We start from the raw sequence: 27,752 nt of genomic DNA on the forward strand, positions 1-27,752 counted from the left end.
TGGTATGGTATATTATTTTCTTCGAACCAAGAAAATAAGTTGATTTCGTTTTCACTGAGCAAGAAAAGAAACGTTCTTTAATTGCATGCTCAGTGAATACCAGATCGACTTATTTTTTTGCTGAATAAGCTTTGAGCAGACCGAAGGTGGTGTGAAAAACTGACAAAATGCAGTGTGAAAAGTTATAGTTTTCTCCTACAGCTTTACTTGTGCGGGGTTTAAATACCCGGTATATTCTGGTATGCACCTACCTCCCAACACCTTGATTTTCTTGATTTTATCGTCTTCTTTCAGGCTCTCACCAAACTTGTTAGTGGCTGTTACAACAACTTCATACTCTTTGCCTTTTTCGAACGAAACATTAACAGCACGAACTGGAGGATTTTCGCTAACTTTCTCCCATTCTCCTGGTGTACCATCGTCAGTCACAATTCGTCGGTACACATTGTACTGTGTAATGGATGCTCCATTGTTCTGAGGCTCATTCCATTTTATTGTAACTTTAGTCTCGTTTGTCTCTGCAGGTAAGTCTATAATTTCTGCGGCAGCTGGGATTCCTAATTGACAAAACAAACGAGGACATCACCAAGAGAACACACATTCTGTTGAACTTCCATGAATGGCCAACTTCTTGACCTAATGTCTCAATAAATACTCGACTTAATATCGTTTCAATCAAACACAATATTTAGAATTTATCGTACGTAGGCGTCCTTTCCATGAAATTCCGTTTGAGCAAGTTCCCCGTCAAACGTTTTAGTTAGGGAAACCGTTCCGACCAAAAGGTTTTGCTCATAAAAAAATAAAACGAAATGAGTAAATCAAAGCTTTCCGTGTCTTGACCTGTATCAATTATAACCAGGGCAGGGTACGTGCACTGTGGAAATTTAATAAACATATTTGATGGATCACAGATCTCGTATTTTGTTCTGCCTGAAAATTTTAGAAATTGCTATTATGGAGATACCCAAATAATCAACTATATCCCACCAGTTATAGAGGGCACATTTTTGACCCTGCTAGAAATACCGTACATAGTGGTGAACAGGATTAACGTAATGAAATATACCCAAACACAATGGAGCAGATTATTCATGACAGCCCCTATGTATAACGCTAAGCCTCACAGCAATACTCACCTTGAAACTTTGTCCTGATTGTCTTTTCACTGGCTTCTCCTTCAAACACAAAATTTCTGGCGAAGACCTTCACAGTGTAGTTAGTGCTTGTGCTCAGACTGTCAATCACTTTAGCTCTTCCTTTAAACACCTCAGAAGTAATATCAGTGATATTCTCATCCCTTATTCTAGTTCTACCATGTAGTACGACCACTCGGTATGCTGTTAACGGACTCCCTCCATCAGACGGCTCAGTCCATTTCACTTTAATTGAAGTCGCTTGAATGTCTTCATCTCTTGAGGTAATGCTCGGTGAGCCAGGTGCGTCTGAAAGAAAATAAAAGGAACCAACCATAATGTTGGTTGATTTATAGCTAAATGGAAACACGTTTGGATGCTATGCAGTTGTTGTGTCCTCCTCAACCTACTCCAGCGAAACTACTGATCGAGTGACATCAATTTATAAAAGTATAAATTGCAATACCGGGAATGTACAAAGAGCAAAATACATTTTAGGTAAATCCAGCTTGTTATATACATGAATCAATCCTATTAAGAGGAAAAAGCTCCAATACTGGGTGAAACACTTCTATATGGAATTATCAACTCACCCAAAATTAAACACAAGAAACGACACAACAAAACAAAAAAAATACAATAGAAAAATGGCTTAAAGGCCACCTTTTTAGGTTTTGGAACGGTTTACACATGGTAAGATGGTAATCCAATATGTATCTATATCTGTAATCTGGTAAAATAATATTATTTGGCTCTCTATTGTAAGTGCTTTTCTAAAGCAACACGCTTAAACTTAAAGCCGAGTGAGTGCCTACATTACTGCAGCTAATACACTGTACAGTAAGGCACCCAGGTGCACGTCAGGCCAGGTGTCATAATGATGGCAAAGTTGCTGTAATGAGATCAAAACTTCTTGATTCGTGTGAAGGGTTGTTGGGGGAAAAAAGTAAAAAGAAGAACCCAAAGTTTCCTCTAAAACCTCATAATTGTAATAAATTCAGTTTCAGTTTCAGTTTAGGGAAATTAGCAACGGTCTTTCTGTACTGTAGCTCAGTTTATATGTATGCATAAAGCGGATAGGAATATTTCTACATGTGACGTTACTAGGCAATAAGTACAAAGAACTTTAAAAAACGGTCTAATTGAGTGATTACAAAATATCCAGGTTTTTTTTTTTCTTTTTTTTTTCATTAGCGCACAAAGCGTTGCTCATTTTCAGGCCCTTCAGGTCAACCACGTTTAAACAGTTGCCAAGAGTTCTTGACCAATAAGGAATCTCTTTAGTTTTGCCGGCTTTTGAGTGAAAGCTTTAGGAGATTTGGAGTTATTTTATCCCTGGAGTCAAGGCTGGACGAAGTAAAGTTTGTAAACTTTCTAGCACGCTTTACGGCGCTCAATTTTCGCTTCTTCAAATTCAGATAATTGTATATAAAACTGTTCAATTGAGGCCTTAAACTGCTGTTTTAATATTTTATTTTAGAGACTACAATCTATCATTAGAACCTTGTATAACACTCACAGTTTATTTCTACAGCTTTCACACATACGTCACATTTTCTTTACACATTTCACCCTTCACCCTACACTTTCTTTGCATGTATATATATAGCGCGCGCGGAATATTTTCTCATCTCTGATGATGCCGTTGATCGGCGAAAGCCTGGTTTAAGGCCTCAATTGAACAGTTTTATATATTTTTAACCATGCTGCTGAAGGACAACATGAACAGATTCAGATAATTGTGTATTTGATTTAAGTTTTCACCAGAAGTGTTGAAAATAGCCCTCTCAGCCTGATTCTAATAAACGTCCTCAGTCTTGCTACTCGTCTTATACTTCACGGTGGTCGACCTGGCGAATAGCCTGTGAGCAAGCTCCCTATTAGGTCAGCGCAAAAGGATTGGCTCGCTTCGCTCGCCGCTCGCGCTATATCCTCTCGCGGCTGACCTAATAGATAGCTTGCTCGCAGGCTACCTGGCGAACAGAACTCAACACAAAGTGAATGCAACACACACTGCATCTGAACATGTAAGATGAAAGTCAAAATGCACTTTGGGTTACCTTTCCAAAAAGGGAAAAGGTAACTTTCCAAAACAGGTCGAATTGAGCAACGTCTAGGTATAAAATGTACTTGTGTAGAACTGCAGTAGGCTGCTTTTATTGTACAGTCGTCTGTGATACGTTGACATAACAGAAGAAAAACATCCTTAAACTGGTCACCTGAGTGGATATAGCTACCTACAATTAATGGAACAGATCCTGTAGATATTTTCATTGCGTAATAAAATATTTCATTGTTGTTCTTACTTATTTGCTGCACTTGCACTGTCCGTGTATCAACTGGACCTGCCTCGTTTTTAGCTTCACATGTGTATTGTCCAAAGTCCTCATCAGTTTTCATCTCTATATCCGCTATACTCTCTATTGCTGTAACTTTCCTAGCTTCAGTTCCGTCTGGTTTTTTCCATGTTATTGTTGGCGTTGGAACACCATCTGCCACACACGTCAACTTAACATTCTGTTCAATCCATGACTTGGTTGTTGGGGGCGTAGCACTTGTTACGGTAGCTGGGTCTGTCGATTAAAATAATCGCTGTGGTCATAAACTAAGTGCGAGTACAGCTAGTTAAATTAGAGTAACACATAACATGTACCGATGGCACGGGATTTGTCTGGCAATTTTCATTAACAAAGGGGGCATATTGGTGGATATCTCTCTTGTGTCTCCTTTTCCGTGAAAAAGTCCACCTTCTTCTAATTAAAATATTCGGTTTAGCATCATTTTTTTGTAATTTTTTTGTTTTTGTTTTTTTATTTCAATCAGTCAGTCAGTCAGTCATTTTTTTAAAGCTAAGGGATCTACATGTACTTGTCACACTAAAACGACAGGAACGTCTTGAATTTTGACGTTGCTAGATGAATTTAAAACACTTTAACAATTATGTCATAAATGTATTTTAGATCAAGGCAGCTTGAAGTTTGATGTTAAAACAATGATCGCAAAAGCAAGTGTGTTATATTGTAGCCGACAATTAATACAAAAAAGGAGGCGATTTCAGAAATGACGGTGGAATAAAAGTGATAAGTTTTAAAGCAGCTTAAGTTTATGGATCATGATAGAATTAATTTTACACAAACAGGTTTGATCAGAATTTATTTAGACGTGCATTTGCAAGTACAAATACAAATTTGATCTAATTTATTAATACATTGAGCCAGAGTTAGAAGCCATGATGTACAGGGAAACTTATTAAACGCAAGGTGTTTATACGTACATGTACGGTCATGAATGGAAATTACAAAATAGCCTTTGAAAGTGACCTGAAGGTACAATCAAAACATATGGAGCATCGGCTCACTAAAACAACCCAGAAAATGCCAGGTCATGAAACGTACTTGTGTAGTATTTTAAAACCTTTTTTTTATGAATAAATTTATTGACATAAACCACTTTAAAGTGTCCATAACCCCCAAAATTTTTTTCGCTTAAATAAATCTTTTCACCTGTTCGAAACGCATTGAGCCTTTTTGGGCCTTTTCTCAACTAAATCTTGACTTTTTATAAGCTGTAAAAGTTACGAAATCTAGCCATCATCTGTCCCATGACCGAGCTTGTAAGGGGCATGGGTCTATTCCTTACATGACGTCACAAACTGCTTTGCATGCATTTTCACAAAGACTTAAAACAATGCAAATCCACCATCTTTAAGCCTCCTTCTTTGTAACTGTTTATTGTCGACAGTCTCGTCACTTTATCCTTGAACAACAGCTGATTTGCTTCTTTTATAACATAGTTAGGAGTGGGTAACAATGAAGAAATATACATTAGCTTTGATAGGAGCAGGCTTTTAATAATAACAACTTTTCCGTAAAGAGAGAGTCCTCTAGATGACCAGATATTTATAAGTTTTTCAATGCTTGCAAGTTTCTCCCTGAAATTTTTTTCATAGAGCAGTGTTTTGTCGTAGGTGAAGAAGACTCCTGAGGCCTTTATTGTTTCGTTTGGCCATTTGATGCCAAGGGGTTTGCTGTCATTGTTCTTTAACGCGTCAATCCATAATCCCTCTGTTTTTGAATTGTTAACTTTCAGGCCCGATAGAATCTCAAAGTGTTTCAAAGATTGAAAAAAAACAAGGGCCGAATTGACATCTGAGAGAACTGCTGTTGTGTCGTCTGCAAATTGGAGTACTTTTGTCACTTCATTCTCTACTTTTATACCTTTAATTTTATCATTGTTTCGAATAGCAATTGCGAGGGTTTCAAAGGCTAAAACAAAAAGATAGGGGAAAGCGGATCACCTTGCCTGACATTAAAGGGTAAAATAATCTGAGGCAGTACCATTATTTATATATAACACAACTTTGAATGTTTTTATAGAATAGCCTGACTCAATGTATAAAATCATGTCCAAAGTTTTTTTTTTTTTGCTTGTTAACAATCTTTATTAACCACATATGACACATAATACAATACAATACAATAAATAGAATACAAAGCCCTACTTACAATACTTACAATGGTTACTATACTAACAATATACTGTACATGCTATATTTACAACTAATAATACTTACAATGCTCACAATACAATATACTTACAATGCTTTTAGTGCTTAAGTTGTGCAAAACAGTTTTATACGTTTACGAAATGATATGCGGCTCAAAATGAACTAAAATGCCAGTGGAGTGGGAAGGAAGGGGGGGGGGGGGGGAGAGAAGTTAGAAAAAATTAATCGTAATTAGATGTTCATATACATATAAAATCTCCAAGAGGTTCCTATTTTCTGCTGTCCCCATTGTTTGATTCTACCTTATACCTTGATTTCAGTAAATGCAGGTATTGCAAAAGGCTGGGAAGTTTTGCTTTTGTTTTAGCTAACCATATATGATATCGCGCTAACAGAAGGCAGTAGTTTATTTGGAGTGCAAGTTTTGAAGTGTCCGGCCTCAGCCCCAAGGCGATAGTGTTTTCCATAGTAAAGTCTTCGGATATCAAATGAGCTTTCCTCAACCAGTCGGTTACATCATTCCAAAGAGATGAGATTTTTTCACATGACCAGAAAAGATGAATTAATGTTTCCGGTGTCTCTTTGCAAAATGTACAGTTAGTGTTGTCCTGTAATCCGATTTTACATAGAAAATTATTAGTTGGCATTCGTCTGTGCAAGAATTTGAAATGGAATTCGATAAGTTTAGTGCTTTTGGTACAACGTCTAGCCAAACAGTAAGCAGAGGTCCACTTTATGTTTTTCTTGTTTGCGAGTTCACAGTCAATGAGCCATTTCTTTTGACTGATGTCCGCGGTTTTGCTAGTTTTTTGTAAACGAGAGAGCTTGCTCTTTGGGTGTTTATCATCCTAGCGAGAAAACTGCCGTGCTCTTGGATACTGTCCTTAGAAATTTGCTTAGTGGAGTTCCGTAAGGATTTAACTGCTGCTACAATCCCATAAAAACTAAGAGGGCGAACGTTTAGGGTTGTACTTAAGACAAAAATCATTCAGGGAAAAGAAAAGTGTTATTATCATTTCCTAATAAATGTCTCACCTTAGCGACACCTTTTCCAAACCAATCTTTGAAAAAAAAAACAGGTTTATTACCAATCCTTATGAGAGAATTATACCATAATGGTTGATCTAAAAAGTGTTCCTCGGACGTTATTCGATTTTCAAAATTAATTTCTCCCAAGATTTCTAGTATTTCTCTGAAAAAACCATTCGAAACTTTGGTTATCTCCAGGGTGTCTTTAGTATTGAGATTAGAAGTCAAAATATTTTCACCGCCGCAATTCTTAAGTACGCCATCAAAGAAGAGTTTCCATTTCCCGTTATTATTGGTATCCAAGTATTTCTTTATCCATGTTGACTTAAGGGATTTATTGAAGGAGAACAGATCGATAATTTTTAGACCGCCGTCACAGTAATCATTTATCATAATTTTTCGTTTCACTTTGTCACCTATTCCATTCCAGAGAAATGTATAAAACCAGTTATTTACTTCATTTAAGGCCCTGTAATTTGATTGCAAAGGCAGGCCCGTAGCAAGGCTAAAACAACTGAGGGGGTTCAGCAAAATGGTTAAACAAAACTACCCCTCCCCCCCCCCCTCCCCGTCACCCCCCAAAAAACAACACTGATTAGGGAGTTTAAGATGCAACGAGAACATTAAAAAAAAAAAACAGAAAAAAAAGTAGATTTAGTAAGTAAAACAATAACTTTGCACCTGCATCACACTTTTTGGTACATCTTTATTGCCGTTTTTTTTACGTGGACTACCATGTGAAGTTTCCTAATTTCACGTTTGAAGGAGGACGTAAACAAACGAGGGCAAATGTTTCTTTTTCTTTTAAAATTTGGCTTTAACCGGGCAGTAAGAATCCGACTGTGGGAGAATTTTTTCTCTGGCTCTTGAGAGGACATATTTGTGTGTCTTTCGACAACGCGCGAACACTAAATTGTTATACACTAAGGAGGTCTACGGACATTGTATTGCTATAAATGAGCGGATGCCTTAGAAAACAAGTAGTTTATTAGGGCTTAAGATTGGTTGATTTCGATTCATTTTGGTTCTTATTTCCGATTCATAAGGTAGGAGTACCTTTGTTGCTGTTGTTGTTGTTGTATATAAAAACAAGCTGTTAGCGACGGAAACTGAAAGGTAGTAAACACGTTCTTAAAGGGCTGTGAAAAGGCATTTGCAGCGTCAGAGTTTAAGACTGATTGCTGCACATTAATTTGGTTTAATTATTTATTTTTTGGCAAACTGTTTTGTAACTTTCAAAAATTCTGGGGGGGGGGGGGGGGCTTAAGCCCCCCCTGCCCCTCCCCCTGCTACGGGCCTGAAAGGTGTTAATAAATAAACTAATTGAACGCTACTAAAGATTTTAGCACAGTAATTTTCCCTAACAGAGTTAAACGGCGATACCTCCAACAGCTTAAGATTTTCCTCACACTCTCCAATTTTTCGTTAAAGTTCAAAGATGCTGACATCTCAGGGTCAGTTGATATCCATAGACCTAGTGCTTTAACCTTTATCATTGGCCATTTTAAGTTTTTCCCAGGTATAGTAATTGGGTCATTGCCAATACTAGAGCCTCCGTTTTTCTGTCATTGAGTCTGAGGCCGGAGACTTTTCCAAAATCGTCAAGTATTTTGAGTGAAAAAGACTGAGATTCTATGGATCAATCTAAAATCAGTGTTGTGTCGTTGGCGTACTAGCTGATTTTGATTTCTTGATTGCTTACGAAGATTCCTTTTATATTTGAATTGTTTCTGATAGCTTTGGCTAAAACTTCAGCCACAAGGATGAATAGGTAAGGTGACAAAGGGCAGCCTTGCCTAACACCTCTTTGGGTCTCAAAGAAAATGCTGGCCCAGCCGTTGTTAAGAATAATACAGCTTTCGGTATTATTGTAAAAAACTTTTACCCAGTTGATAATATAATTGAGTCACCGAAACCGAAGAACCGTAAAGTATCAAAGATAAATGACCATTCGAGGGAATCAAAGGCCTTTTCAAAATCTATGAATAGTAGCAATCCCGGAATATTCTTTTCTGAGGCGTATTGGATAATGCAGTCTATGAGTCTGATGTTTTCGCTGATGAATCTGCCTTTCATAAAACCAGTCTGATCATAGTTTATAAGCCTTGGTAGTACTGATTTTACTCGGTTTGCTATGGCTTTTGCGGCTATCTTGTAATTGGTATTTAAGAGAGTTATTGGGCGCCAGTTTTTGATATACTATAGCTCGGCATCCTTTTTTGGGATAAGTTTGATTGTGCCACGTCTCTGTGATATAGAAAGGCGACCAGATTCAAACGAATAATGAAGAGCCGCGATTAAGAAGGAGGAGACGTCTTTCCAAAACACTTTGTAGAATTCGGTGGGTAGACCATCTGTACCGGGCGTTTTATTCGAATCCATGGTCTTTAAGGCTGCGAGGCATTCCTTTTCAGTGAGAGTGCCTTCACACATACTTTTTTCCTCGGAGCTAAAGACAGTATCGTTCGTTTCAGGAAAAAATATCGAGTTATTGCAATCTTGTTTTTTTGACGAGTACAGATTTTCATAAAAGGAGACACATTCGGATAAAATAGCCTTATCCGTGGTAATGAATTCGTTGTCATTAATTTCAATTTGGCTTATTGTTCCCTGTTTAAAGTGTCTCTTTTCGAGATTTAGAAAGTACCTCGAGTTCTTTTCACCTTCGTTATACCAGCGAGATTTCGATCGAATAATAGCACCCTTGGTTCGGTATTCTAATATTTTTTACAGTTCACCTTTTAAGATATCAATTCTCTCTGCAGCGGTATGATATAAAAGAACCGTGCAGTCTGTGGTATCTAGTAACTTTTCTAATGCGGCGATTTCACGTTCTAATTGAATTTCCCTTTTTTTTGTAGCGGCCTTTTTAGATGCGGCGTAAGAAATTGATTTCTCGGGCACTTTAAGCTTGATCATCTCCCAGAGTAAGGCTGGATTTACCGAGTCATCTTCCTTGTATTCGTCCGCAGTTTGTTGTATTGTTATTTTCACTTGTTCTATAACTGATTTCAGATAGGAGAGACGTGTTCAATTTCCAAAAGCCATTTCCTCTAGGATTAGAATGCAGGGATATGGTGAGAGTAATCATGGAGTGGTCAGTCTTGAATCCGGGAACAATGTCTGAGTGAGTAATATCGCACGTGAGTGATTCACTAACAAGAAAAAAATCTAGTCTACAAGATATGTCGGGATGTTTTCGCCGCCAAGAATACCGTTTTGTCTCGGGGTTAAAAATTCTCCAGATATCAACTAAGTCCAAATTTTCAGAGAAGTCTTGAACCACTTTTAAGGCGTTTTTTATGGGTTCTGGCAAGGCCACCCTTCTTGTCCTTTTCTTTATCTAGCACCAAATTAAAATCGCCACCGATTATGATTTCTTCACATTGAAAGTCTGAAAGATGCTCGAAAAAGGATTCAAAGAAGTTGGGGTCATCGTCATTTGGGCCGTAAATGTTAGCCAAGGTAATAGGTTTCCCATTTACCTCGATATCACAGATAATGGAACGACCATTGGGGTCCAGGAAGACCTTAAGAACGCGAAAATTAAAGTTGTTATTGAATAAAATACCAACACCCGCTTTGTTGCTTGTGCAGTGACTAAAAAGCGCGTGGTAGCCCCATTCTGAAGCCCATTGGTCAGAAGTGACAGCACAACAATGAACCTCCTGCAGCATATATATCGACATATCTTTTGTTCTCAACCAATTAAAAACCTCTCTTCTTTTGGTATAGTTCCCTAATCCCCTGACATTAAGAGATGCAATTTTTAAACCCATTGTTTCAAGATAAAAAGGAAATTTACACGACTGTTTTGCGTTTCCATAACAAAAATATATGAATAACAAAAGTTCAAGATGTTACTGTGTAACCGCTTGTTCATACCCTGAAGCCGACAAACTAACAAAAACACATACAACGTGAATAAAAACAAATAAGGACTAGTGACGAAGGAATGAAGCATTTTGGTGACCTTGTACGAAACTCTACCGGTTGTAGCTTAGTAACTACCGTCCGCGGCCTATTTGATTATTTTAACTTATATAGTGCGTAGTGGTAATCAAGAGTCCCAACAAACAGTCTAAATGTCAAGGAAAAAGAGAATGTTCGAAACGGTGCCTAGAGCCGTTCAGTTAATTTATGAATTTTACACCTACTGGCCAAAGTTTCCCTCTAATAAACAACTTATCTGGCTGTGATGTGCTGAAGGAGGCAGCAACTTCGCTCCACTTGGCAGCCTTGAAAGACTCCATCTGTAGTTTTCTTCGACTGGTGATTTCTTGTGGGAGATCTTTATAAATCTGGAAGTCGGTATCCTTGAGCCTGTGACCTAGGAAAAGAATTTGTTGGCAATCCTTGAACCGCAAAAACTTTGCGAGGATAGGCCGTGGTTTACCCTCCTTACTTTTTCCAATGCGGTGTACTCTTTGAAATTCCACTCTCCTTGCATCCATAAAACCGAGTTCACGTTCCAAAAAGCAGCGAAGAACCTCCTCAGTGTTCTCGTTCTTACCGCCGTTTGACTCATCTTCGTCAATATTCATAAACTTTAGATTTTCTCGCCGAGAATAGGATTCTAAAAAGAGATTTTTTTGTGTGGATCTCATTCACTGCGTCTGGGCTCTTCTGGAATTTTTCAGCGAGATCTTTTATCTGAGCTTCACGTTCTTGTTGAGATTTTCCAAAGGCCAGAAGCTTTTCCTGAAGTTGCTGTTTGGCGAAGTTTACCCCGTCTTTCAGTTCGCCAATATCTTTCTCCGCCCTTGTTCGGAAGTGTTCAAGCTTTTGCGTTCGTGCCTCAAGATTTTCGAGCTTCGCCTGATTGTTTTCAAGGTGGACTCTATAGAGTCGAGCTTTTCCAGCTTGGCGAGAATTGCTTGCAGCTTAGCCCCAATCTCATCTGACATATCCACCGAGTCGGCGTCCTTCTCGGCTTCTTCTTCAATCGAGTGCTGGTTCGGTGATGGACTGTTTTGCTTCGGAAAATCATGTCCAAAGTTAAAGGCATCAAAGCATTTAAGAAGAAAGTCCCATTCTAGGGTATCGAAGGCTTTTTGAAAATCAATAAATATTAAAAGGCCAGGAATGTTTTCAGCATCTGTGAGTTCCATTATATCAAAGATAGACCTAACAGTTTCGCCTATGGATCGGTCTTTGATGTACCCAGTTTGGTTGCTGTGAATTACATTTCGCAAAACCTGTTTTATTCTGGCAGCGATAACTTTCGACATTATGTTAGCATCAACATTAAGCAATGAGATAGGTCTCCAATTCTCAATGAAACACCGATCTTTACCTTTCTTCTCAATAAGTGTTATTACAGCTTTTTTCTGTGTGTTTGACATTTCACCTCTTACAAAAGATTCGTTGACACATTCAATGAAAGGTTTCTTTATGATATCCCACCAACGTGTGTAGAACTCGATGGGAATCCCATCACTTCCAGGTGATTTGTTCTCTTTGAAGCTTTTTAAAATTATTTCGCACTCTTCCGGCGATATTTTCCTTCGCCTGATTGCTTTTCTTTTTCTGACAATTTTGGAATATCCAGATTATTTAAGAAATGCTCTATCAAAATTTCTCTGTCCGCAGTTACGGATGTTGATTTGTATAAGTTCATATAGAAGTGTTTTGCTTCCGAAAGAATAACAGAGGGGTTAGTTGTTAAGGAACTATTAATTTGAAGTTTCCTTACATGCTTTTTCACTTGATTTCTTTTTTCTAGATTTAGGAAATACTTCGAGCTTTTCTCACCGTATTCGTGCCATCGAGCTCTTGCACGAATGATGACACCTTTGATTTTTTCGTCATAACTTTGTTCAAGTTTCTCTTTCACCTCATATAGCCGAGATTTGTTATCTTCACTAGGATCGTCTTCAAATTTCCTTGCTGCCTCGCTATAATCGTTTTCTAACTGAGTTTCCTTTTCTTTGTTTTGTTGCGATTTAATCTTTGAAAACTTGATGGCATGGGACCGAATATTGTATTTAATCCAATCCCAGATCGCACGTTTATCGGTTAATTCCTTCACCCTCCACCATCCTTGCTTGAAAATTATTTCCAACTTCCTGAAGATAGTTTTCATCGTCGAGTAGAGAGCAATCAAATTTCTAGAACCCAGGGCCTTTAGCACCTTTCTTAATATCACCAATACTCAGGACAATTGCGGCGTGGTCTGTCCTAATCGCTGGGAAAATGTTATTTGACTGTATAAAATCCTGTAAATTATTGGAAATGAGCCAATAGTCTAAGCGGCAGAATATGCAGGGGATTTTTGACACCAAGTGTAACTCCTCATGCTGGGGTTTCTAATTCTCCATATTTCGATTAAATCCAATTCGCTTTGCATGCATAAAATTCTCTTCACCACAGCCCTCCGAGGAGAGAGAACGCCGCCTTTTTTTTTGTCAAGTAGAGGATCAATAGGGCAGTTAAAGTCACCACCAATAATGATATTTTCTTCATTGTCAAAATCGTTGTCGCAGATCAGCTTTTGGTCCTTTTGAATGCTTCTAAAACAATTCTAACAAGTCTTTATCCTTATTAGGAGCATATATATTCACCAAGACATACTGTTTGTCTTTAATATAAGCCTTTACAATTAGGTAACGCCCTGAGGGATCTGAAATTACGGAATGCAGTGTGAAATCAAAACCATTTCGTATAAGTATTGCAACACCTGCCGAATTTGAGCTCCCGTGAGAAAACAAAATTTTTCCACCCCATTCATTTCTCCACTGAGCTTCTATCTCTTTTTTAGCATGCGTCTCTTGCAAAAAGACAAGGTGAGACTTTTTTCTTCGACAGCATAAAAACATTGTTCTTCTTTTTTGGAGGTTATTTATGCCCCTCACATTCAACGAGATCAATTTGAACATATCAGCGATCATTTAAGTAAGTTTTATGGAAATCCAGACAGTTGTGAGATTGGAGAAGGAATTTAACGAATAAAATTGTTTGGAGTTGATAAATAAGTTCTAAGCTGACATATGTAATGAGACTACCGATAAATAAAAAATCAGACAAAAAACAAAGCCTACTGTCAGGAAATGAGAAACGCTTGATGGAATATAAACAAAAATGTCTCATATGTACATAAACAAAAAAAGGAACAAGAATAAATAAAACACATTTAGTTAATTTACCTACAATTTGATAAGCCATTACACTTAACAATAAACTAGTGGCAGGGAAAGAGCAGACGCCTTATACTAACAATGTATTTTTGTAATGATTACAAATTATCTAAGTCTACGTCAGAGAAGATTCTAATAGGTCTGCCATCGGGGGAAGTTTTAACAAACATCTTACCATCCATTGTCCTAACACTAAGCAACGTACCATCTCTTCTGCGCCTGTTAGCTTCTTCTTACTAATAATCGTCGTCTATAAGTTGTCAGGTTCTCATTGATAAAAATTCCACGTTGTGTTCTGCTTGGATATCCAGGGAAGAGATCTTTAATTTTAACGTTCTTCAACTCTGTACGCTTCTTGTAAAGGCTTGACTTCGCTTTGTGGCTAACAAATTTCGCGATAATACCTTTTCCTCGTCTTAATTTGTGGCAAATCTCGATGTCCTCCGGCTCGACCGTAATGTTAAACTTAAATTACAACGTCCTCCGTACTAGAATAGGCGTCTTCCGGAATTCCTTGTATTTCAATGGAGTTTTACGTGTGTATTGTTCGAGGTTATCGAAGTTATCCCATAGCTGCACAATGCCAGGGATCTTCCGTTTGATTACGAAGTTTTTCTTTCGTTGCTTTTAGCTGTTCGTTAGTAGAATCCAGGGACGCTTTTAAGGCCTTGTTTTCGTTGTTCGTCTTTTGTAACGATTCCTTGAGCTCTTTCAGTTCGCGGTTGTTGAAATTTATACAGTCCTTTAATTCTTCCAGTTCCCTTCTCAATGCTTTGTTGTCACTCAGAAGTGATGAAACAGAGCAGTTGATCGATCGATTGATTGCTAATAGTAAGCTTTTGATTTCTAACAGACTAGGCTCCTCCTCGCTGTCGGCCAGTGATTGAATCACTACGTTTATGTCTCTTTCGAGGTTTCCAGCAGATTCGGAGGCCATGTTTAGTTTCTTCGAAGCTCCAGGCGAAGTATCTTCTTCAATGGAACCTCTCACGCCACGCTTGTTTCTCTGAGCGCGCATTTAGTTAAAAGGACATTCGTAACTAAGATGTTAATTTGTATTTACTGAGAGTTATTGGGCGTCGCTGCCATACTTCAACTACGCGGACGGCAAAGAGACGCGTCCGCGCGGCATGACGTCCCTGCGCGAATCGTATTTTTATACTAAAAACTAGAACTAAATGAACGTAGTGATTAAACAAAAGAAAAAAAGGCCAGAAATAAGAAACTGTTAATGCCAAAGAGAACAGCGACTGTTTAATTTGAAGGGCTGCTTTTGTATATTGCACGGCCGACCAAAAGAAATGGGTTACCCAGTTTGCACATATTGGTGCTTCATGAACGAACACGAAGACAATTAGAAAGACAATGCTGTGTTATCTCTGGCTAATTAATAGGATTGTAGTCACTGTTTGTTTGAGAGACTGTGCACAACAAAATATTTTCGTAGTTTCCTTTTACTTACAATAAACGGAGACAAATATTTCCATTTCTGCCTTTCCGACAACATTTGTTGCTATACAGACGTATACTCCACTGTGATTTCTATTGCTCCTCTCAATGCGAAACACACTCCCTGGATGTATTTGCCGTCCATCTTTGTTCCATGTGACAGTCGGTGCAGGGTAACCAGACGCTTCACATCTCAAATCAATGGGATTTGTTTCATTTACCGTTATGTTTCCTGTAAATGGTTTTATCTTTACGGGAACTGAAAAATAACGATGTAAACAAAGCATTAGGAAATCTTCTTGTAATCAGTTATTACAGAAAGCGCAACAAGACTCCAGTACTTACAACTGTACACGACAGAGCAGTGCGTAGTGGATAAATATGACTTTCTGCTGATATTTCTGCCGTCACCAACGCATTCTTAGAAAACTGAGTAGAGGGTTACTGGAAAACTTAGCTATTGAGGTATTTCTTTTTTCAAAACACCCTTCGTATCACATATTATAAAATAAGATTTTTCAATATATCCACTATAACAAAGCCTGTAACTGTTGCATATGCATTTAAAATCTAAGACCAGACACTTTCATTTGTTACTGAAGGCAATTGCAATGTTTCATCCATTCACCTGCTTTTCCTTCACTATGGACAGAAAAACTGTAACTTTAGCATGTGTTTGTAATGACACATAAGGGAGAACGTTCCCCTATTGGTTGCAGTTTGCCCGTGACTGCTAATATAGAATGTCTACATGTAGGTTATTATGAAGACTGGTGAGAAAATGCCAGGTACCTCAGTTAATCATTTTTTTTTTTTTTTTACTAAATCGTGTTAAATCGTACATCGTCTCTTTGAGTAAAAGCAAACTCACCATTGGAAAGGTTCTACTGCACATAATTGTAGACTATGTACAATCATTTCAGTAGGATCTGCTTTCGTTCAAAATTGACTCACCATTTATGTTGAGAAGAACTGGACTACTCTGCCCATTTCCAACAGCATTGTGTGCCTCACACTTGTATTCACCATAATGCTGTGATCGCTGAACGTTCTTGATGGTGACGTTATTGGTATTTTTTGAAGTATAAACAGGAGTGCTACTTCTATTTAAGTAGACTCTGTACTCTGACACCGGAGGATTGGCTGCTGCCACATTGCATGTGAGCATGACATTATCACCTTGTGCAGCAGTATATTTACTGAGAGTAATAGATGTGCCTTCAGGCTTGTCTGGGAAGAATAGATAAAATACAGGTTAACACGGGGGGGGGAGGCATCAAACTCCTAAACAAGCAAATAAGGGACCAACTTAGCTGTCTACTTGTGTGCTAATTCCAGAAAGAAATGAAAGCAAATTGTGATTCCAGGTGTAAAAACAGCTACCAATAATATTATTACTATAAATTTTTATGATGTTAGTCATGCTCTGATTTTTGTACCCTAGCTACATGTGCTTTAACGTTAACATCTAAGCCTTATTTTATAAGATGAATACATAAAAGGGGGGGCGATTGATCACTCTCGAGAGTTTGAGAGAATTATTTGAACTGGCGCTCTATGGTTCACCTAAACTTTCCAGTTGACTTTAACTCCCTCTGATCTTTGCATTAATTTTAAGGTTCTAATTTTCTAAGTACGCATGTAATTTTCTATGTCTTAGGTCAGAGTTGTAAGGGCTACAAGTAGAATAGTACTTACAGGTAACTACAAGATTCAGTTGTTTCTCTGTACTTCCTGCAGAGTTATTGGCCCTACATGTGTATATTCCTGCATCTTCCTTGTTGATTGCGCTGAAAGTGAGATATGCTGTTGTAGACCCAGAACTCTTCACTTGTCCATTATGGATCCATTGCACATCTGGATCTGGTTCACCCGACGCTTCACATCTGATATTAACAGGACTCCCCTTATTGTAGCTGACATTTGCTGCAGTTGGTTGAGTGATGGTCGGTTTCTCTGAAAATTCAAGGACATGACAATAATAATAATAATAATAATAATAATAACAATAATAATTTGTAAATTGGCAATTGATTATAATTACATTATTATTATACACTGAGATTTTGCAACTTTTATTAAGTATTTGATGACCCTGTCCAAATTACTATTAGATTAAGTGGATGCTTTTGTGACTGTGACTTTGCATTACTAGGGTTTTTAAAATTCGTGAATTTTTGAAACTCAAATCCAGGTTTCTTAACCCTTCTAGACCGTTTTTGTTGTTTTTCTATTTTTTGCTGTCTGTCCCGGGAAACGGGGCCAGGAGAGGGAGGGGGGAGGGGGGGGGGGGGGAAGTGGCAGTACTGAAATAGCCACCCAGTGGATAAAATGTCTGAGTTGGAGTTCCTTTTATCCACTAGCTATCCACTTATCCGCTGGATAAAGTTATCAGCTCTTTTAACAACTAAAACCAGACATGCAAACTGTATATTTTAACTGTAATTACAAAAACGCGAGGATACCAGGGATACCTCGGATCCACGGAATTTTAGCTCCTTAGCCAAAGGAAAGGCCGTAAGCTCTGATCAGTTTTTTGAATCTATACCAATTTTGTCGTTTTCGCTTTCTTTACTTTTTGTTCATTCTTTCTTGGCATTTAGATATAACACGGATTAAAATATGCATTATTACTCTACTCGCTACCCCGAAAAAATTTCCCGATGATGTAACGGCATTTAATTTACTTTAATTTCCACACATTTTAGCAAAAATCACGTCATCCTCCAATCGGCGCGTTTTGTTCTTAATTCGAGGTAAAAGTTCATTAATTTTGTGAGCCGATTCTTTACACTTGTGATGCATAAAACGCATTAAAAAAAATAGTCTCGCTAGTTTCCTGGGAAATCATAAGATACACTTTATTTTCACACAGCCTATTCCAAAATGGCTGCCACTTTAGTAGTCCCGCTTAGTATTCTTTTGTTTGTTTTCAAACTAGACTTTCTTAACTCGTTATTAAGTTCAAAAATCAAAAGAATATTAAACCGTAAATAAGACAAGGGGAGCTAATATTAAAATGGAAATCATTTTGGCTCTGTGCTTGAGTAAAGTGAAAAACAGTGAAGTTGTGAAATAACGAGACTCGATGCTTACATTTTCAAATGTGACCCGTCACGAAAAACCACTAGATAGTCTTAACTTGATCTCTCTAATTTTGCAGCGTTTCCAACCTAAAGAGAATTGATGACTCAATAACTGCTCATCTCTTTACCATAAATTCTAACAAAAAGCTATTTTTTTCGCAAATTGATGTTCTCCTACGAACCTCCTTTGAAAATACCTTGTTTAAGGCAATAACTCAATTTTTATGTCACAAATTACCACTCCATTTCCAGCATCATGTGTTACTACCCACCTTCAATGGTCAACTTCACTGGGTCAAATATTATGACAGGGACAAAATCAGTTGACGTTATTCTGCAACCGTAAAATCCTTTATCTCCCTTTCTGATGTTACTAAGTGTAAAGATTGACTGGCCAGAGGATGCATCGCCATTATAGCTTCCATTTACACGTCCATTGTAAGGGTCTTGATTTGTAACTGATAGTACTACACCAGTACTGGAAAGAGACACCAGAGTGGTTTTTATTGTATTTAGAGCAGGATCTTTGATTCCCCACTTAACTGTCCCAACTCCGCCAGAAAATCTCCAAGTAAATGTAACTGAAGAGCCAACAGAACCATACACACTTGTTCCTCCATAAAGTGAAGTGAACTTCATGGCACTTTTTACTGAAACGAGTGATTATTAAAGGTTTACATGTGCAAAAAGAACTTGAACGGATGAACAGGACAGATTGTCATGGGTTTAGGACGGCGTTGAAGCCATAATTTTCTGTAGACCGAATGAGCGCACAAATCACAAAGATTCAGGAAAACCCGTTACGTTTTTAGTCAAGACTGCATGGAATATCAAACCTGAGGTGATATAACGCATCCGTCAATACATCATGAATACGGAATATATATTAACGTATAAGGAGGCCGTACACTTGTGTGTACGAGATGCTGGAGTTAATTTGCCTCAAGGAAACATGTTGGCCGCGCTGATGTAAAGCGAACGTCGTGTCGGGGCTACGTTGCCCCTTTTCATCAGGGAATTATGGTGTCCAGAATTTAAGTGCATCAAAATAAGGCAACTGCTTCGGGGAAAGTAAGAGGGGTGGGGGTGTTAATGGAATTATGGTGACCATATTGGGTGAATGACAATAACATAGCTGCTTAAGGGGAGGGTAGAGGGATGGGTTTAAGGGGAGGGTAGAGGGGTGGGGTGTAGGCCTGTCCCGATTGCGCTGGAAAAAATCGCCAGAAAGTGCACAAAACATGGAAAAAAAGTGCTCAAATTAGTGCTCGATTTCTATAAAAAGGGCTTAAAATTTAGAAATAGTGCACGAAAGTTGTTCGCAGTTACGTTTATTATTATTATTATTATTATTATTATTATTATTATTATTATTATTATTATTATTATTATTATCATTATTATTATTATTATTATTATTATTATTATTATTATTATTATGGCAGTAAAAACTTCTGGATGCCCAGATATCCTAAACAATGATTGGGCGGCCAGCCGAAGTCAATCAATGCAACGACCAAAGTCCTTACCATTAAAATCCCAACTCCTAATCATAAAGAGCCAAATAATTAAATTCTAAAACTATTTACTATCCATAAAATCCTAAATCTAAATACTAAAACTTCTGTTCCTCACGACGGAAAAAAAAGTATAATAAAACGCCTAATGCCCATTATTTCAAAAGCTTAAAGCGCCTCGCAATATTGAGTGATCTTGTAATGACTGACTTCTGTATCTGCAGAGCTATTGTGTCGCTTTTATCTCCCACTAGCTCTTAAGTGCCTTCCTGACATCTCTTGAGTAACCTCCAAGTACACCCACAATAATATTGAACTGTCTCACACGATATTCAGGATATCTCTGCTCGAGCTCCCAGCGTAATGGCTCATCTCTATCACCGATACTTTCTTATTCTCCTTGTTCACGATGGTGGCGTCGGTCCTGTTTGCCTTTACGAGCGTGTTATCTGCATACAGAGGAATGTCGCAATACGCTATCGTCCTCTAATTCTCATACATAGGCTTAGGCTGGGTCTTCGAAAACCATGGAACCTCTGATGTAACTAGGTCCAGTGCCCTGATCACTGGCGGATTATTATTATTATTATTATTATTATTATTATTATTATTATTATTATTATTATTATTATTATTCAATATAATGACCGAACGCCTAATAGCTAGTGGTTAATTCTTATAATATCAACCAATTCTGGAACATAAAGTATGCTTGGAATGGTTTCGTAGACAGTGTTCATCACAAGGCTAACTAAGGTCAAACACAACTCAGCATTTCCATTATTATTGTCTTTCAAATGACTGTCAGTTTGGATATGCAAATGAAGGTCGGATAAAATATGAACGCCAATGTTTACACCGGCGTGACTTCACCTGAAGCTCGAACTTCCGTTTCAAGACGTCACGCGCAATTAGAGTTCGAAAGTGCCACGGCGACCAAGCAGATGTTTATACATATTACTAGTTTATCAAACTTTAAACTCTCGATTTTCTAATATACTGAGGTGACTGTAAATTTTAACGTTTGGCGAACAAAAACTCTTCATTGTCAGTCAAGCATAGTTTCGAAACCACCCAGCATCACAAAACTGTATGCAATCAACCGTATAGCTACAACTGCTATTAGTCTCTCTTCGATCTATTGTATCGAAGCATCACGGAAGGTTCAATATAATCTTGTAGAGCACTGTCTTGCTGGGCGTTAAAGTTGCTGGAAAGAAGACTGATAACTCGTTCAGCGGTTGCTGAGCTCGACTGTATCAGCAGTACCTTTTTGACGAGACCGCCCCCTCAAATATAAAATCTGCAATAATGAGGCTCGAAAGATAACCAGTACGCCTAGGGAACGTCATATATGACGTCGTGATTGCGTAATGATTCCCAAATGCTGGCCATCTTGGATCTGCCATCTTGGAATTTTGGATTTCCCCAAAACTTCAGCGAAGGGTTGAGCGAAACGTGATCAAAACTAATAAAGGAACACTAATATGAGCTAAAGCATAAACGTTACAGTAAGCAAAGGAATTTTTGTTCATTTCAAAAGGAAACTGTCCATTTTCTGAAAAAAAATTGGCTGCCACGGTAAGATCAAAATCAATGAGCACTAACATTAAACCAAGCACATCAAATTTTTCCAGAAAAATTTCTGAAAAAGTTAAGAATTTTCATGTCGGTTACTCTAATATTAAAAAAAGTTGTCCAGGTTCAAAGTCGCTGCGGGCAGATAGCGTTAAGAGATGTATGATTACTCTGCTCGCTAGCCCGAAAACAATTCTCCATGACGTATTGACGATGATGATGATTATGATGATGATGATGATGATGATGATGGTGGTGATGGTGATGATGACAGCGTTCATGTTAACACATTCGACGCCGGTCTCGATGCTTCCCCGGGAGTTCCTATGAGCCTGAAAACGTTGCAAAATTAGATAGATCCAGTTAAGCCTATCTTTGCAAGTGGGCGCTTTTTGTGTTGACATTTTAAGATAATTACAATGTTGAATTCAATTTCGAAACCTAGTAACAAACTAAGAAGCCTCTGAAAGCTGAGGACTCAAAAACTGATTACAGTTTATCTCTACGTTACCATAGACTGCAATAAGAAACTAAAATTTGGCGAGTGGATTTTTTCCTATTAAATGTCATAACATTACCACTTCTTATGTCAAAAATAAAATTACCACTCTATTTTCAACATAATATGTGTAGCTACCCACCTTGAATGTTCAACTCCACACTGTCAAATTTTGTGCGAGAAAAAACAAAAGTGTCTGTTATTCTGCAAGCGTAAAATCGTTTTTCTCCCCTTCTTATGTTACTAAGCGTAAAGATTGCCAGGCCAGAGGATGCATCGCCATGATAGCTTCCATTTACACGTCCACCGTAAAGGTTTTCAGTTGTTAATGTTGGCGGTGTACCGGAACTAGAAATAGATACTAGTCTGGGTATTATGTTACTTGCACCATATTTGACTCCCCACTCAACTAATAAAACTCTACCAGAAAAGCTCCAAGTAAAAGTTACTGAAGAGCCCACAGTGCCATACACACTTGTTCCTCCATAAGGTGAAGTGAACTTCATGGCGCCTTTTACTGAAACGAGTGATTATTAAACGTTTACGTATGTAAAAAGAACTGTAACATGACAGCTTGTCATGGCATTGAGACGGCGTTGAACCCATAATATCCTACACACCGAATTCATGAGTGCTTAAATAACTGCGTTTGAAGGGAAACCTGTGACGCCTTTAGTCAATACTGCATAAAACAACAAATAATATATAAGGGGGTGAAATAAGTAGGTATACATCATGTATACGGAGATATACAATGATGTAGAAGGACACCGACGAATAAAGACTGTATGGCCAGTATATGTTTGATTTCTAACCCTTGTATATACAAAATCCTCATGCAAGTGTTAATTATCCTTACATACTTTTGTTGCATACTCAGATATCACGGAATTAACTCTTCAATGTTAATTGAAGTACTGGAAATAAGTCGCTTAATTTTGCGCTAGGCACCACCCTAGTAAGGAAAACGGGGTCCTGCGCGGTGCAACACTGGCATACAACTGCAAAGCGTAGACTGATGCTCATTTAGAACTAATGTTCACCATGTCACGTCCTTGAATTTTCTGTATATAACTTTGTATACAGACTGTACAGTTCCTATTGCTGTAAGACACCCCACAACGATAATTTCATGCAGTGCAAGTTAATTCTTGGCATGGTAGTGAAAATTGTCGACATTCATTACACGTATAAAGGTACATCATCATACCACCAAAGAGGTGCAAATGTAATTCCTATTTATTATTAATTTTGATTTATTTTTATTTTTCAGCTTTTAATAAATTGTAGCCAGTTTTTGTACATATCTGACATTGCATATATATGTATACATTTTTTTAAATTTTATAATAATTTTATTATTCCAGAAAAGCGCTTTTGATCATCGAATGTAAATAGCGCTTTATAAATTATTAAATTATTATTATAGTTATTAATTATTACTGGGAAAGTAAAGGTTCGTCCAAAATTCTAGTTCAAGGAGGGTGCAACAAGAACCAGGGCGCCTTTTCGTATTTTCATTTTCCGTTTGTTTAACCTTTGTGCTGATACCTTAATCCTTGAGCTGACGCCCTTGCCTTGAAAAAAAAAAACAAAACAAAACAAAACAAAAAAGTTTCCTTAACATTTCACAAGAAGTAAGCGGTCCGTGTCAAGGCCACGCCGATTGATCATGGGTCAATTGATCTCATCCCACTGCATCAGCTGACTACTAAAAGCATAATTGGTCACAAATGGGTTCTTTATCGCGATCATGATTTTTCAGGACAGGGATGCTAATTGAGTGGATATTTGAATCTGAATCATTGCATTATCTGAAGTGATTAATAAGTTTGCGTGACCAAAACTCCTGCTTTCAGTCAAGTCATTGATAAAGCAAATTTATATTCTAACGTAAGAGCTACTTTTGAGTTTTCAGAGAACATTTCACGAACAAAAAGATGAATTTATTCCATTGAAGGGAATCTTCACTAAGTTGAATAAAGAGCCAGGCGCACTGGTGCACACATAACAACAAAAAGTTTCCATTTGTTAAGAATTGTCATCATTAGTGCTTTTCCTCTTGCTGAAACTGAGACGTGTCTGAAACCTTGAACCTGACTTAGAGGTGGACATTCATTTTGTTGATTGTTCTCAATTTACGTTTCCTCAAATTGAAACGAAAGTCACTAAATTTCCTTGTTAATCCGTTCATTTCATTTCTTTGTGTTTAAAGGCCCGATTAAATACCAGTGTATTTAGCCTTGGTTGGAAATTATTAAAAAAGAGAAACGGCTTCGTTGGTCTACTGTTCTGTCGTGAAACTAACTCCCTGATCTAACACATGTTTACATACAGACGTAACCTCCAAGCCCAAGCATCATCTTTCCAAAACCCAGTACAAATTGAAGTGATGACATTTAAATCCCTTACTTGAATGACATACGCCTTAGGTTTACCCAATGTTTAGCCCAATTACTGGGAGCATTACTGGTACTACGCGGCATAGTAAGCGGTAGCAAAGAACATGTACAGTTAATCGACGTTCAAGCTGGTCAAATGCAACTTGCATGTAAGAAGACCACTCCTCAAATCCTCTGTTATCAAATCGACTATAAATTAACAAACATCGACAACGAAAATGTAAGCAAACATACCTGCCTGTGGAAATAGCAACATTGCAGTCATGAAACCGCAGACTGAAGCGATTCCAAGTTGCTTCCCAAAATGCATCTTATCACAGTTGTTGGCAGAGCGTCGTTAGGTCTTCGTGAATGAATGCCACCTCGAAAGATATGCCAAAATTAGAAGGAGTTAAAATGGTCGCCGTGGCACTTTCGAACTATAAATGCACGTGACTTCTTGAAACGGAAGTTCGAGCTTCAAGTAAAGTCACGCTGGCGTAAACATTGGCGTCCATATTTCATCCGACCTAATCATTTGCATATCCAAACTGACAGTCATTTGAAAGACAATAATAATGGAAATGCTGAGTTGTGTTTGACTTCAGTTAGCCTTGTGATGAACATTGTCTACGAAAACATTCCTAGCGTACTGCTATATATATAATATATTTTATGTTCCAGAATAGGATGATATTATAAGAATTAACCACTAGCTATTCGGCGTTTGGTCATTATATTGAATAGTTTCCACTATTTTGTTGACGTTAGAATGCATCGGCCCCGCATAAGATATGGGCAAATACTGACACATTAGGCTACTTTCATAGGAACCCAAATTCCACTTCATTTCTTAGTCGAGTAAACGATCTACTAGCCTCCTACGCAGACGCTTTTTCGTCTCGTCACGCGTTCACGCATTCCTCCTCCACGAACGTCTGCTTCAACGAGAACTCGCTTCCGTTCACGAAGGCGGACCAATCACAGGTCGTTTGTCATTTTTCGGAAAACAGGGCTATGATGCCTATTTCATTTCGCGCAAGCTGACGGCTCTCAGAGGGCAACTCAAGGGCAGACTTCAATAGGACCAAAAAAAGAAGCACAAGTGGTAGGGCCAGGGATGGATCTTCAATGATTTAGCGGCACTGGTTCCACCGCTTCGACCGAACGGATTCTTTGCGCACTTGTTTAACTTGCATGCTACAAGACCACTCATCAAATCCTCTGTTGCCAAATCGACTATAAATTAACAAACATCGACAAAGGAAATGTAAGCAAACATACCTGCCTGCGGAAATAGCAACATTGCAGTTATGAAACCGCAAAAAAATAATTTATAGTCGATTTGGCAACAGAGGATTTGATGAGTGGTCTTGTAACATGCAAGTTACACAATGTGTGCAAAGAATCCGTTCGAAGCGGTGGAATCCGTGGCGCTAAATCATTGAAGGTCCATCTCTGGCCCTACTGCTAGGTGTAGAAATGATTCCACAACGTAAAAATTGTGTTCAACGAGGCTAAAGTGTGAAACCAGCCACATAGGGAAGAGCTTTATCCGTAAAGCGCATTCCAGGAAAATCTACTGTCATACCTCTTTCTGTTCCCTTGGTGAGTTCGAGTTAACTGTAAATAAATGGCTGTTATTTACGACAAAATCGCAGGTTGTCTTCTCAATCGAGAGAAAAAGTTAGGTTACAAGGACACCACGAATGAGGAAGATTTTTGAATGTGTTTCAAACTTTGCCCAGGATATCTGTGGGCAAAAGGTAGCGGAAAAAAATTCATTTTCTGTATAGCCTATTATTAGAGTGTCAGTAGCACAATTATTGTGCCAAAGTGTTCTATGTCAAACAGAAGAAACAAATTGCATAAACCCAAAATAGGTTGTCAAAATCACTTTCTTTTATCATAAAACCATTCATTTATAGAAGTAAACTATAGCTATTAATTAACTGTTATATATCAGTAAATCTTCGCTTACAGCAGCGTTTTTTTTTTTTTATCTTTTTTCTGTTTGTTTTTGCTAGTTTCTGATCTATGCCAATCTCTATCTCTACTGTATTTAAGAAAAAGATAATATAAGTAGCATTCTGCAATACGGTACCAGAAATTATTCAAAAGTCACCAAAACCCAAAAGAGAATTAAGGCCTAGGGCAAACGTCGAATCTAAGTCGCGTCGAATTTATTAAAAATAGGTTCGACAAAGAGTCGACTTAATTCACAATGTGCTAGCAAACGTCGAACCTGCGGAGGCCCTAATTCACAAGTTGCACTTCATTAAAACACGGGAATGAGCACGTGTCCCCGTGCTATTCACTCGATGCGCGGCTAGTTATTACTAGGACTTGCTAACGAAATGCCGAAATACAGTGCTCGTCGGGCCTTTCTTTGGCAATTAATTGCGAAAAATAGAAAGTGAAGACTCAAACACAGAGCATTTATTGCAAATAGGCAATTGGCATTTCAATCATTTATATTTTGTGTTCATGAAACACGAAACTCACATTTCCATCACGCTGTGCGACGTCAGCAATGACCTTCGATAGCTCGCCATATCTGGTCGCGAAATTGTCTTTGTACAGCGCATGCTCGTCAGGAGGGGAAATAGTGATTGGCAGATGGGGCAGTCGGTATTTTTATGACGTTTGCGCAGTCCATCACATTTGAATCAATTATTTTTTTAATTTGCATGATTTATGAATTGAGTTCAGGGCGTGTTTAGAACGGCGTTTGCTGTAACGCCGAACCACTGTCGCATTATCCGACTTGGCAAGTCGAACTTATGCTGGAGTCGAACCAATTAATTTGAGTCGAACTTAACTGCGGCAAACGTCGCACCATTCATGCGCCTATTTCAAAATTAATAGGTTCGACGAATTAAGTTCCACTAAGATTCGACGTTTGCCCCAGGCCTAACTTTCCTTCAACTCTCAACTGAATGGTTCTCGATCAGATGCATCTATTCCATGGTCTTCGACGAGAGGGTTAAACATTAAGAAACTTATCGATTCACTTGGTTTGCTAAGCGAACAACTGCGAATAAAACTAACTCGTTTACACTTTTCGCTCAGAAAGCCAAGTGAATCAGTGATTTTCTTATTGACAGAAAATAGTAGAAAATCATGAAAAAGCGTTCTAATCTGATACAACTAAGCTATTTAGGTGAGAGTTGAAGAAAAATTAATTGACTCTTCCATCAAGCCATCAAGTGAACGTTATTTTAAACCACTATTTTCGTTGAATGGTAGGCAACATTAAGAGTGACATATTTTTTTTTCAACATATTTATCTTCTATATCTTTATAAATGTTTCACTTAGGCGCTTTTGCCAAAAACCAAGAAAAAGTATTTTTAATCGGATGCAACTGAGCTATTTAGCTACGAGTTAACTTAAATTCATTTTTCAGTCAATCCGTCAGCGTTAGTTAAAACT

The 27,752-nt window shown here is 38.0% G+C and overlaps 1 protein-coding gene across 7 annotated transcripts in view; it reads right to left on the reverse strand.

Annotated features, from left to right (window-relative positions):
• LOC146469726 (tyrosine-protein kinase receptor Tie-1-like) overlaps positions 1–24,773 on the reverse strand; it is a 53,730-nt gene extending 28,957 nt beyond the window's left edge. For 2 of the 7 annotated variants that reach the window (XM_085122866.1, XM_085122865.1), the window contains exons 1-9: positions 24,574–24,773; positions 22,080–22,454; positions 18,616–18,993; positions 16,956–17,213; positions 16,212–16,487; positions 15,271–15,516; positions 3,443–3,709; positions 1,140–1,445; positions 252–557 (exon numbers count right to left, since the gene is read on the reverse strand). In XM_085122866.1, coding sequence (XP_084978992.1) covers positions 252–557; positions 1,140–1,445; positions 3,443–3,709; positions 15,271–15,516; positions 16,212–16,487; positions 16,956–17,213; positions 18,616–18,993; positions 22,080–22,454; positions 24,574–24,649 — 2,488 coding nt within the window. In that variant the 5' untranslated portion in view covers positions 24,650–24,773. The remainder of the gene's footprint in view (positions 1–251; positions 558–1,139; positions 1,446–3,442; positions 3,710–15,270; positions 15,517–16,211; positions 16,488–16,955; positions 17,214–18,615; positions 18,994–22,079; positions 22,455–24,573) is intronic. The other 5 variants (XM_085122870.1, XM_085122869.1, XM_085122867.1 and 2 more) reach the window with 4 other exon arrangements.
• Positions 24,774–27,752: the final 2,979 nt, after the last annotated feature.

This window comes from Pavona decussata, unplaced genomic scaffold, assembly GCF_977016875.1.
Source record: "Pavona decussata unplaced genomic scaffold, jaPavDecu1.1 SCAFFOLD_119, whole genome shotgun sequence".
Taxonomy (NCBI): Eukaryota; Metazoa; Cnidaria; class Anthozoa; order Scleractinia; family Agariciidae; genus Pavona; species Pavona decussata.